The 12113-nt window shown below is 50.9% G+C and overlaps 1 protein-coding gene across 1 annotated transcript in view; it reads right to left on the minus strand.

Moving 5' to 3' along the window:
* Window positions 1-2061: 2061 nt before the first annotated feature.
* Rassf3 (Ras association domain family member 3) overlaps window positions 2062-12113 on the minus strand; it is a 63054-nt gene continuing 53002 nt past the window's right edge. The window contains exons 2-5 of the mRNA XM_051170399.1: window positions 8011-8118; window positions 6918-7155; window positions 4461-4570; window positions 2062-2432 (exon numbers count right to left, since the gene is read on the minus strand). Of these exons, the coding sequence (XP_051026356.1) occupies window positions 2283-2432; window positions 4461-4570; window positions 6918-7155; window positions 8011-8118 (606 nt within the window). The 3' untranslated portion in view covers window positions 2062-2282. The remainder of the gene's footprint in view (window positions 2433-4460; window positions 4571-6917; window positions 7156-8010; window positions 8119-12113) is intronic.

Below are 12113 nucleotides of genomic sequence, written 5' to 3' on the forward strand. Positions count from 1 at the left end.
CAATGGTTAAAAGAGAAAGAAAAAAAAAAAAAAGATCTTTGGCCGCTGGGGCTCTTTTTCTTCTTTTAGGCTTTAAAAATGCTGCTGTAGTAACTAACCAGTGTTTGGGAGAGAGCATCCGTTTTCAGGATCCACAGACTGGCAGATCTTCAACACGGTCAAGTTTCTGAGTGACAACATGTAGTGCATGTGACAGCGAGTGAGGTTTGATGAATAGAGAGGAAGGTGCCTGCTTCACACGATCTACTTCAAGTAAAATAAAATAAAATAAAATAATTCACAGATAACCCACCAGCTACTACTTACAGGTTCTAACAGTGTTTGTCACAAATGCTGAGCTTAGGGGAGGAGCAATTAGAAGACCAGGTGGTCGAGGCTGGCATACACAAACCCAAGCCACAGTCTCAACAGTAAAGCCAGCACACAAAAGCCACAAAGGCATTCCCTGAACAACAAAGGCAACGTGTCGGATGGCAATGTCACTAGACCTCATTGATGCACTAAAAAAAAAGAAACACATGCAAAATTAAACAAGGTGTGGCATTCATATTTTATAGCTAACTCTACTCCTCCCCCCCGCCCCTCCCGCCCCCCAACTCTTCCTAATAGCTTGGAAGATCCGATTGTCTCGGGAGCTTGTGAAGCACAACCCACACGTGGACCTGCCTCCCACGGAGCGACCTTCTCTGACAAGTCAGGAGAGCCACCACAGAGGGGCAGATACTCCATCAAAGGCACGGTTCATAGAAAGGCCAAGAGTGGGGACACCTTGGAATTTCCAAAAGAATCCATCAGGTGTCACCGTGTTAACAATTCCTTGGGAATTTATAAACAGCAAAATCTATCTAGACTAGAAACAGACCGACTATTAGGCCCCTCCAGAAACACAGCACCCTGCTTCCCTCTGCTCTCCGATTTGCAAGCTGCGTCAGAAAATGAAGCGACTGCACCCGTCTTCAGGAAGGCTTCTGTTGCACACATGGCTTTTTTGGTTGGAAGGAACATGCACTTCTGTGAAAATAGTTCCATAATGAACACCTGTTGTGCAGTCAGCTGGGTGTGGACTTTCCTTCCTTGGGGACCTTAGTCAAGTCTCTAAGAGGCAAGGATGTGGTAGGCCTGGGCTTCTAACCAACACCCCTGTCCTCTACTTCATAAGAACAACTTTGGAGAGGGACTGGGGGGAGGAGGCGTGCAAGGGGAAGGGGACAGGGAAAAGGAGGGGCGGGAGAGGAGGGAAGAGAGTTGATTGTCACAAAGTCTGCCTTGAGCCCTGGTCATCTTCTAGCTAACAGTTGAGGGGATACAGCTGCCCTCACCCATACTCCAACTCCAAAAACAATCTCTGGGGATAAAATACACTACCTTAACAGGAATTAACAAATGGTCAGACCCCACCTACACGGAGAAGCTACACCCCGGGACCATCCACGCCACACCAATGGACTGGGGGCACGGGGGGGGATGCACAGGTCAGGTCCAGGTGCAGAAGACCTACCTCGGACCACTGCAGTCAAGGCTGTCCACTGAAGGTCAGCTGCAGGTCATGGACCCCCTCCCTCTGGACTCCACTCCTATCTCTTTGGCTGGGACCCCATGTTATACCACTAGCAAATCCAGCAATCTTAAAACAGGCTTAATGTTGACCCTGAATGCTTTTACCTCCTTTACAAACAAATACACCTTTCTCCTCGAAGGCTCACTGAGAAGCCGCGCTCATCCCCTTCCCAAGCCCTAGGCTCTCGCCTTCCCTCGACCTTCCCAACATGCTCTTTACTTTCTGGTCCAAACTCTTCTAAAATCTTTTCTCAGTCCCCCAGAGTTCCCACATTGCTGTTTCTTTCAGTTCATGAGGACAGACTGTTCTAACATAGAACCAAAACAAGCAGGTAGTTTCACCATAGGACAAGTACTTAGAGATTGCTTGTTAAAGCTTTAAAACTCAACTGCACTTATTACTTCCTGAAGCTTAACAAAGTCACATCATTAAATAGAAGGGACCAGGGAAAAGTCAAGCCAGAGTTCATGCTTCCAAGCACTCCAGGACGCGCCTATGACCACAGGCTCACAGCCTGCGAGAGGTAACATCGCCGTGCCGTAACAAACAAGCTTGCGGGGTCCCCAGGCCAATCCGTGAGGCGCAGGATGCTGAGTGACCAGGCTTTGAGAACTGAGTCTAGAGAGAAAAGCGGAAGACCCTAGCGTGGCCGGGCCCGGGGAGAGAGGCGGCGCTGCTCTTTCATGAGTCCCGAGCTGTGCTTTCCTGCAGGAAGCCCTCCGTCTTAGCCTGGCTTCCACACCTCGCCCAGCGCCTCCTCCAGCTTCTGCCTGTAGGCTGTGTAGCGCCGCTTCAGGCCTTGCAGCTGCTCATCCTCTTCCTTGTCCAAGATGCGCAAGAAGTTCTGCAGCTCGGGGAGGCTGAAGGCTTCCCACTGTGGGCGACAGAGAGGAGCACCCGTACGTTTAACTCAAGAGTCTAGACAGGATCGTGTGGTTCCTTCTCCCTCCCTGACCGCAAAACACTCTGTCTCTCTCTCTGTCTCTCTCTCTCTCTCTCTCTCACACACACACACACACAAGGTTTTGCTATGTTGCACAGTCTGGTCTTCAACTCGTGATCCTTCCGAGTGCCAGTGTTAAGAGCATGTGACATCAAGCCAAGTAGAATGCTGAGAGAGAGAGAGAGAGAGAGAGAGAGAGAGAGAGAGAGAGAGACAGACAGACAGACAGACAGACAGACAGACAGACAGACAGACAGACAGACTGACTCACTCCCCACACTTGGATCTGTAGTCATCACACTCTGGCCTTCCTCCCTCTTCCCACAATCTAGTCCACCTGCTTTCTCCAATTCGACTGCCCCAGCTCCCACTGTCACCCACTGCCGCACCCCTGCATCAGCATCCTTCCTTGCACTCTCCATCTGAGTACCCCCATCCTCCTACACACACAGCACGGTCAGCACTCCTTGTTAAAGCGTGCAGTTGGCACCCACTGAATGTGTAAGAAATACGCTGCCTTCCCAGCCCCACGCCTGACACTTAGCCCAGCTCAGTACCTCAGCTTAGCCACGTCCTCCCTGCTCTGCTTAGCCTGGAATCTCCGGCTCACCCTTCGGGGTCCTGAGAAGGCTTCCCCTCCCTTCCCACCCAAGGCTGGGTTTAGTTAACAGCTTTCACTGAGCCACTCGGAAGCCCTGCTCAGGACCAAGACTGCAATAACCCAAACTCCTTGCTTAGTGTCTCCCTTGCCCACACCTGCCCTGCATGGCAGCTCGGGGAGACTCACTGCCCTCAGTCTGATTCCTGTCCTGGAGGCCGAGTTCTAGTTCCCTCACAGCATGCTCCCCACAGCAGGCACTACACAGACAGACAGATAGACACAGACACACACACACATCCCCCCCCCCCCCCCCCCCCCCCCCGCCCAACCTCCTGAGACAGTGTTTCTCTGTGTAGCCTTGGCTATCTTGGACTCGCTTTATAGGCCAAGCTGGCCTTGAACTCACAGAGATCCACCTGCCTCTGCCTCCAGAGAGCTGGGAATAAAAAGTATGCGCCACCACACTTGGCTTAATAAAATGTAATTAAAAAACAAACAAACAAAACTTTTTTTTTAAGCTGTGAATATCATAAGATTCTGCTACGCAAACCTGGTGACCTGAGATCTAACCCTGGGACCCACCTACATGCGGAAGGGAATCAACTGGTGCCCGCAAACACCTGTCACACATATACATACATGACGATGACGGTAACTTAAAGAAAGTATCTAGCTAGTACCATGTTCTAGCTCCTTCTGAGGAGGAATAATTAGAAGATCTGCCTCACTCGGTGTTCCCATTTAGCCACAGCCTAGGCCCCTGACTTGTGAGCACCAAGCCTGCCCTCCCAACCTCAGGGACTGTTCCCTCAGGACACTTCACATGTCCCTAGTCTAAGGACCTGAGCTGGACAGTTAGCGCAGGGATCACGGGAAGCTCACAGGGGATCTATAAGACAGTAGGCATGTCTTCACTGGACACCCCAATACCTCCTGCCTGGAGGCAAGAGGAGGCTGGTGCAAATGGAACTCCCGAGTCATCTGACTTGTTGAAGAGGGGAAGGGATTCTAGGGCGCGCATCTTGTTGTGTTTCCCTTTCCTTCCCTTTAGAAGGAAACTGGCCTGAAGACTGTTCTTAAGAATGTGGGGGCGGCTCAGCTGGCTTGTCACGTGGAGCTGGGAAGAGGAGAAAATGGCTCGACGCATGAGGACAAGTTAACACTGTTATTGCCCTCAACCTCTGAAGAGCGCACAGCAACATAGTGTTCTAAGAGTTACACAGCGAGCTAACGTGGGCTTCACTTTGGGAGGTTCACACCTCTCCCGTTCTCTGCCCTGCCACCTCCTTGAAGCAATAGAGTAGGCCGGCTGGCTGCTCTGTGTAGCGTGATGCCATCGTGAACAGGTCTCCACTCACCTCTCCAATTTCATGTTCCCGAAGAACGAAGCTAAGCGAGTCGGTTCTGGGCCCTGCTACCAGCCGCAGGTAGAGCGGGTGCTCGCGGTCAGAGAGCTTGCAGGCATACACTGGGAAAGGGGACAGACAGGATGTTACAGAGCACAGGACAGCCCCCCGCTCTTCATCCTGACACAGCACAGGGACAGGCCCCATGTCTGGAGCCAGGTCACCATTCTCCCACAGTTCCATGGTGTACAGACCACCTGGCAGGCACCCCATCTTGAGGAACAGGAAATGAGTGCCAAGAAAAAAAAAAAAAAAAACGAAATAGGAATTTGCATTAAATATGCGTGTGGTGACTCTGTGCCTCCTCTTAGAGGAGAAGTGGGGATCTTTAGATTGTGTAGCTGATGTCCAGCAGCAAGCTAAAAGTGTCATTGGACTTCCCTTGTGTCTCTCGGCACTTCGGATGCAAGTGCACTGTGGTTTCCTGGTGGTGGCTACTCCTCCCCAGGCTGCTGAGGCCCAGGGCTTCAGGAGGGCTGCGATTCTGACTGGCCTGTCTCTCTGTTCCGAAAGGCCTGTGTCTAACGAACGTACACACTCAGGAGAAGCCGTGCGTCACCCTGGGCAGCTAAAGGACACTGACATCATGTCAGAGTCAGTACATTTTCTTCTCTGTCTGCTTTAGGCTTGTCCCAGAGACAAACTAGAGAAACATAAGTAGCTTACGGCTCTTTATCACACTTCCCAGTTAGCACAGAGAGTGAGTCACAGACACTAAGTTCCATGCAAACGCCTCACCCAGGACATCCCAGCCCATTTCATGAGGTAATATGACATTCTCTCTATCCACTGGGAACGGGCACAGGCATAAGTTCAGACAGACTCCAGGTCAGGACACCACGCACTCTTCCTCATATCTGAGTTGAATGCGTTGTATAAGCACTTCTCGATCTGTCACGCCACAGCATGTGTAAATGCATTACTGAAAGCCTCAACAACGGATGTGCTCTTTTGTGTCCTAAAGGGCATTAAAACCATCGCCACCACACCCTTTCCAAACCTGCCCCTCTCCCTCTGTGCACACCAACAAATCCTCCACACATGCTCAATGAAGACAGATGTTAACAGGAACTTTTATTCGCCTGTTTCTGTTGTTGTCTGGGAGGCTTACTGCCTCTATCAGTTAACCTGGGCTAGCTCTGGAAGCTTCTAGCCTCCATACAATCTAACTTAGGCCTAGAATGTTTTCAGCCTCTGAGACTTACTGCTGAATAAGCTCACCCTTACTTGTTCTTTCTGAGCTCTGGGTTGGCTGCTTCAACTGAGCTGTTCTGGCTCAAACTCTTCTCCCAGCTGACTGATTCAATCTGGCTTCTCTCTTGGCCCCTCCATGGTCTCTACACCAGCTCCTGCCCCCAGGTTCCTGCCGTGTCCCCTCACTAATGAACTACAATGCAGCACAGCTCTATTCAGAGCGTGATCCCTTTGGACCTGGGAGCACGGTGGGAGCACCCGTGGAAGCTGGAGCACAGCGAGTGTGATGCTACTGCAAAGACCAAGAAAGGGTGCAGCTCCCGAAGCCATGCTTCTTACAGCATCTCCTGGAGCTGAATGTTCGACAGCCCCACTCTCAGAGCCCAACGCGGTGCGCACCGCCATCGCTCACGGTAGTCTGGGAGATGCCATCTCAGTAATGGTCCCAGACATGTACCTCTCAGATGATGGGGGTCACTCCTGGGCAAAGATGCTAGAAGGACCACATTATGATACCATCCTGGATTCCGGAAGCAGCATCGTGGTCACTGAGCACAGCAACTGTCCTATCAAGGTGATTAAGCTCTCTGCAGATGAAGGCCAGTGCTGGCAAAGCTATGTGTCCACACAGGAGCCTGTTACTTCACTGGGCTCACTTTGGAGCCTGGAGCCAGGTCCATGAACATCAGCATCTGGGGGTTCACGGAGGCTTTCCTCACCCGCCCGTGGGTGTCCTACACAGTTGACTTCAAAGACACCCTTGAACAGAATTGTGAAGAGGGTGACTATGCCACATGGCTGGCACAATCCACAGACCCCAGAGACTATAAAAATGGCTGCATTTTGGGCTGTAAGCTTATTTAGGAGTAAGTCTCAGATGCTGAAAACATTCTAGGCGTAGGTTGGGTTGTACAGAGGCTAGAAGCTTGCCAGGCTAGGTCAAGGCAGTAAGACTCCGAGACAACAATTGAAACAGGTGAATAAAAGTTCCTTTTACATAGATGCCTCCAAGCCCCTCAGACCTACCACTCCTCAACTCAAAATTACAACCAGCCAGTCATCATAAAGATCTGCTGTGAGAGCGTGGCTTCCACAATCTGTCACTGGGCTTTGACACAGTCTGACATGGTCTCTATCAGCTGTCCTCCTGAAAGTGAGTAAAGGAGACAGAAAACAAAGCAGACAGACCATTTTCACTTTAAGTGTGGCACATACCTTGGTCTTCTCTGTGACACCGCTTATAAAGTGCAAACTTGGCGGGGCTCTCAGTCACCAGGAACTTCTTGAGCAGGGCCTCGATCACTTCTCCCACAGTGTTTGTGCTGCTGATGTGAAGCGTGTTCACGCAGCCACCGCCACTGGGCGGGAGCCTCCCGGGGCTGGGAGGGGCCTGGGAGGGTTTGTACAGTTCCATCTGCACCTTGATGAAGCCAGTGTAAATCCCATTTGAATTCTGAGGAATGAAGAGAGGTCACACTGAGCAGGAGGTCAGCAGGACAGGGAAAGGAGCGGCTCTAAGTCAAACGGAAAGGCGAACAGAGCTTTCCTCCTTTCTCGGCTCTAAGGTAACTTCACCGAAGAGCGCAGAGAGGGGCTACCTCAGTGTGGGGCTCACACAAGATCTGCAGGGCAGATGCAGTGGAGGAAAGTGTTGCCTGGGAAACGTGCCAGTCCCGGAGCAAGGAGCAAGATGGCCCTGAAGTTTGAGCCTCCGACATCTCCTGTGATGGGTCAGCACTGCTCAGAGAGGACACGGTCCTGTGCAGCACATGCCAGCCAGGTGTGTGTGTGTGTGTGTGTGCGTGCGCGCGCACCGCGCGCTCTGTGCTTGACATCCCCAATCTTCCACAAAAAGGAAGATCAAAGTAAGGGCTCTGAGACAACAGGTCAGCAATGAGTTGACACTAAGAAAACAGACTGGCTTTATTCCTAGTGGCAATGGGGACACATACTAAATGACCACTTCCACTAAACCCTTCAAATATACACACCCCTGTGCACAGCATGCTCAGGGAGGTCAGAGAAGTCTCCCACCTCCCACCTAGTCAAGCTATTGCTGCTGCTGCTGCTGCTGCTGCTGCTGCTGCTGCTGCTTTATATATTCCAGGCTCGAAAGCTCCTAGCCGACGCCATTTCTCTGTAGGAGTGCTGGCATTACAGATGTGCACCACACCTGGCCTTTCCGTGAGTCTTGGGGATCAAACCTGCCGGCTTGTATTTTTTGCACACTCCTCCCTTTCCCCTAGCCATCTCCCTGACCTCATTTGTCTTTTTGTGAGAGCCAAATGAAGCAGGAAGGAGAACTTACTAAGGTCATCTTCAACTTGTCTGTGACGGCTGAATTGTACTTGTGAACTTTCTCTTTGATTTCCTCCTTGCTGAGGTAATTGTGCGTTTCCTTCTCTTTCTCCACATCCTAGAAGAAAAGCAAAGCAAGGTCACGCGTGAACGAGCTCAGGGCGGGAAATGCAGATAAACTAGGCTTCATCTGCGTTCCACGGAGAGCAGCTGGGCGGTTCTCCCCCTGACAGACTGCTCTGTCTCACTCAAGTGCAGCAGGCTCGTGCTCCAAGTGCGCCTCTCACTCTTCACACTGGCCTTCTGAGGGGTAGCGAAAGGAAACCAATCCGTCAGCAACTAAAAACAGCACTTCACTAAGACTATCCGGCAAATCTGCCCTTGCTAAATTTTCCTTCTGCAAAAATACTGTTCCACGGGGAGCCTGCTACTGTGCATTTTTACCTCAAAGGACGGTCGTTTCTCTACATGTTTATTTTTGGGGCAGGGTCTCCTTACATGGCCCTGGCTGGCCTGGGGTTTGCTCTGTAGAGTAGGCTGTGGCCTCTGTAGTCAAGAGACCTGGCTGCCTTCCTCCTGGGATTAAAGATGTGAACCACCACATCTGGCTTCAAACAATATTTAAGAGTGCACGCCCAAAGCCTCTCCTCAGAACATTTTATTAATGCTTTGGTCTTTACAGCATTACAGTACACATTAACAGAAAGCACAGCAAGTAAGAAGTACTAAGTAACTGGCAGTAATCACCAACCTGAGAGACTATGCACAAGTACCAGAGAGTAATTTACCTTCCAAATAGTCCCTATGCCAAGACACGAGTGACAAGACTCCTTCTCCACACCACCTGTCTACTCCTCCCTGCACCCACTTTTACTTTTCTCTCCACATAACCTGTAAGGGGACATACTGACCGATTAAATTCTTTTGTGATCCTTTAGTAATGTAATGCCTAAAGGCCTCAATCAGTGCTACCTGGTTTTATGTCAACTTGACACATGGCAAAGCCGTTTAAGAAGGGACGTCAACTGAGAACACGCTCCCCCCACACTGAGCTTCGGGCAGGCCTACGGTGCATTTTCTCAATTGGTTTGCTAGACCTGGGAGGGCCCAGCTCACTGTGGGCAGTGCCACCCACCAACTGGTGGTCTTGGGTGCTCTACAAGAGCAAGCTGGGCATGCCAGTAGGCAGCACTCCTCCATGGCCTCTGCCATCCGTTCTTGCCTTCAGGTTCCCGCCTGGAGCTCCCACGACCTGACTTCCCTGGATGATGGACTACAAGACAAAATGAGCCCTTTCCTTCCCAAATTGCTTCTGGTCATAGTGTCCTTATCCCAGCAATGGAACTCTACCTAGGACAGCACAGGTGCAGCCATGGTGTCACAGTGCCTGGTAGCACCTGGGGAGTCAAGTACACCAGGCACCTAACTGGATAACGATGAATTCTCAATAAAGCTCACTCCCGGGTCCTAAGTTCTAGGAAGTGAACTAACTTGCCTGATACCAATGCCCGGCCTCTCGCCAATTCAACTGTCTGGCCACCTCTAAGCATCTCCTCCAGTGCACGCTCATGTACTCCTCCCTGAAAACGAGTTACTAGTCTCTCTGTGGTCTAGATAAGAAACAAGAGAGGTTCTCGGGCTGGGCGTGGTGGCGTACGCCTTTAATCCCAGCACTCAGGAGGCAGAGACAGGTGGATTGCTGTGAGTTCAAGGCCAGCCTGGTCTACAAAGTGGGTCCAGGACAGCCAAGGCTACACAGAGAAACCCTGTCTCGAAAACCCAAAGGGGGGAGGGGGTTCCCGAAGTTAATCGGCTCTTCCAAGGATGGCCCAGAACAAGTTCCACCTTAATCCAGCCCTTATATGCCATTTGAACTAAACTAAATAGGTCTCTGAGGCAAACATATGAAAAATGCAAAGAACATGTGCAATCAGATTCGAACTCGTGGAGTGAACTGGAAAGAGAAAGTATGAAAATATTCCTGTTCCAGCCAGCCAGAGGTGACCCCGCTCGCCACTGGATATTCTACAGGCAGGTTGCTGTTCCATGCAGTGACCACTGTGTGGCAGTGGTGTAAATACATGGGGAACAGCCACCACAGAACCGGCCCACAGGAGGAATGCCATCCAGAACATAAAATTGCTCTTAGGCCCCTAATGAGTGTGTTAAGTGTCTGCATTTTCAGTTTCCACACTGGCCTGTCCCAGTCTCCAGGGCCACCTGAAGCCCCTCAGGGACACTACCAAGCGTCAACGTAGTCCCGCAAAATAGCCTTCTTTTTCTTGTTACTGTGATTAAGATTTTTCAAAGGAAAAAGTCCAAGGAAAATACAAAACCTGTAACCCAAGCGCAGAGTGAAGCACACCTTTAATCCCAGCACTTGCTGGGCAGAGGCAGGTGAGTCAGAGGCCAGCCTGGTCTACAGAGTGAATTCCAGGACAGCCAGGGCTACACAGTGAGCCTCGGTCTCAAAAAAAAAAAAAAAAAAAAAAAGAGAGAGAGAGAGAAGAAGAAGAAGGAAAAAAAATCTAGTCCAGGGCTGGAGAGAGATGGCTCAGCAGTTGGGAGCACTGATTGTTCTTCCAGAGGACCTGGGTTCAATTCCCAGCACCCACATGGCAGCTCACAACTGTCTGTAACTCCAAAATCTGACACTGTAGACACACAGTGCACATAAAATAAAAATAAATTAAAAAAAAAAAATCTAGTCCATCCCTCTTTGCTCTGTTCCTTCCAGTTGACAACTAATCAGCCGATGGCCACAAGTGACCAAGGAAATGAGGTGGCCTTGTCTACACATTCAATTTGTAAATAGTAACTGCCCAAGGGCTCTTCCCTGCAGAGGACAGGGCCAAGGACATTGTCCCCTCCAAGATGGATACCAAACTGCTCATGTCCCTTATACAAAATGGCACAAGACCTGCCTGTAACTTAGGCATCTCTTCCCACACAGTTTAAACCATCTCCAGGGTACTTGTCACTCCTAATACGATGTCACTACATTGTATGAGTGCTGGCAAGAGAAAAAAATTCTATGCACATATGGTAGAGATTGCAATTGGTTGGCTGAATCCACAGACAGAGACCACGCAGGTTCAAAGGGACCTCTCTGTTCCAAAAGGGTGTAATAAAAATTGAATAGCCTGGCGTGGTGGCGCACACCTTTAATCCTAGGCTCTCGGGATGCAGAGGCCAGTGGATCTCTGTGAGTTCCAGGGCTCTGTTAAACTGAGAAACCCCTGCTGGAACAGCCTGGTGTGACACATGCCTGTAATCTCGGCACTCAGGAAGCAGCGGCCTAGGCTACATACATAGCAAGACCCTGCCTTTAATAAGCAAAACAAAACAAAAGAACCAGGGAAATAGCTGAGTGGTGGCATGCACACAGCTTTGGCTTTGATCCCCAGCACTGCAAATACGCACCAAACTCATGGGGTGGGGTGACAGGGTAGTAGGACAAGAGCACAGCATTCCAGAAAGATCCAGGCTCTGCTCTTCCCTCCACCACTGGGCCTTGGGGCTTGTTCGCCTTCTAAGTCAGTTTGCTCACTTCCTGCTGAATGACGAGTCTGGAGTAGGTCGTATCTGAAGAGCTCCTGACCTAACAACAGTGCTGCCTGCAAAGATCTAATCTGATGCTGTTCTCTCCAGTAAGAACAAGGGAGGGCCACGGCTCTGTGTAAGGGACCAAGGAGGCTAAAGGGCCCCAAACCACGAACTGCACATACACCACACATGCACATGTGTATCTTGGGGCTGCACCGGGGGTGGCGGGGGAGGGGGGCTAAGGAGGAGAAGAGAAGGAGGGCACAGGCTTAGGACCCACCCCTAGGCCCCGAAGCCCACAGGCACTAGGAGGAAGATCAAAGGAGCCATGTCCCCAAGATAACCCACACCCGAGCACAGAGGGAGAGCTATCTTTACTTCTCAGAGATTAAACCGAGGAAACAGGAGAAAGCGTTGAAAGAGTTGGAGCCCAAGGCCTGCAAGACCCCTTCTGGGTTGAGCGTTTCATTATCCAAAGAGCAACTGGACAGTAAATCCTGGGAAAGCGACAGCCCAGAGCGTGGCGGGGGGTGGGGGGGGGGTGGGGGTGGGGTGGGGTTGTCTACT

This window comes from Acomys russatus, chromosome 28 (assembly GCF_903995435.1).
Source record: "Acomys russatus chromosome 28, mAcoRus1.1, whole genome shotgun sequence".
Lineage (NCBI taxonomy): Eukaryota > Metazoa > Chordata > Mammalia > Rodentia > Muridae > Acomys > Acomys russatus.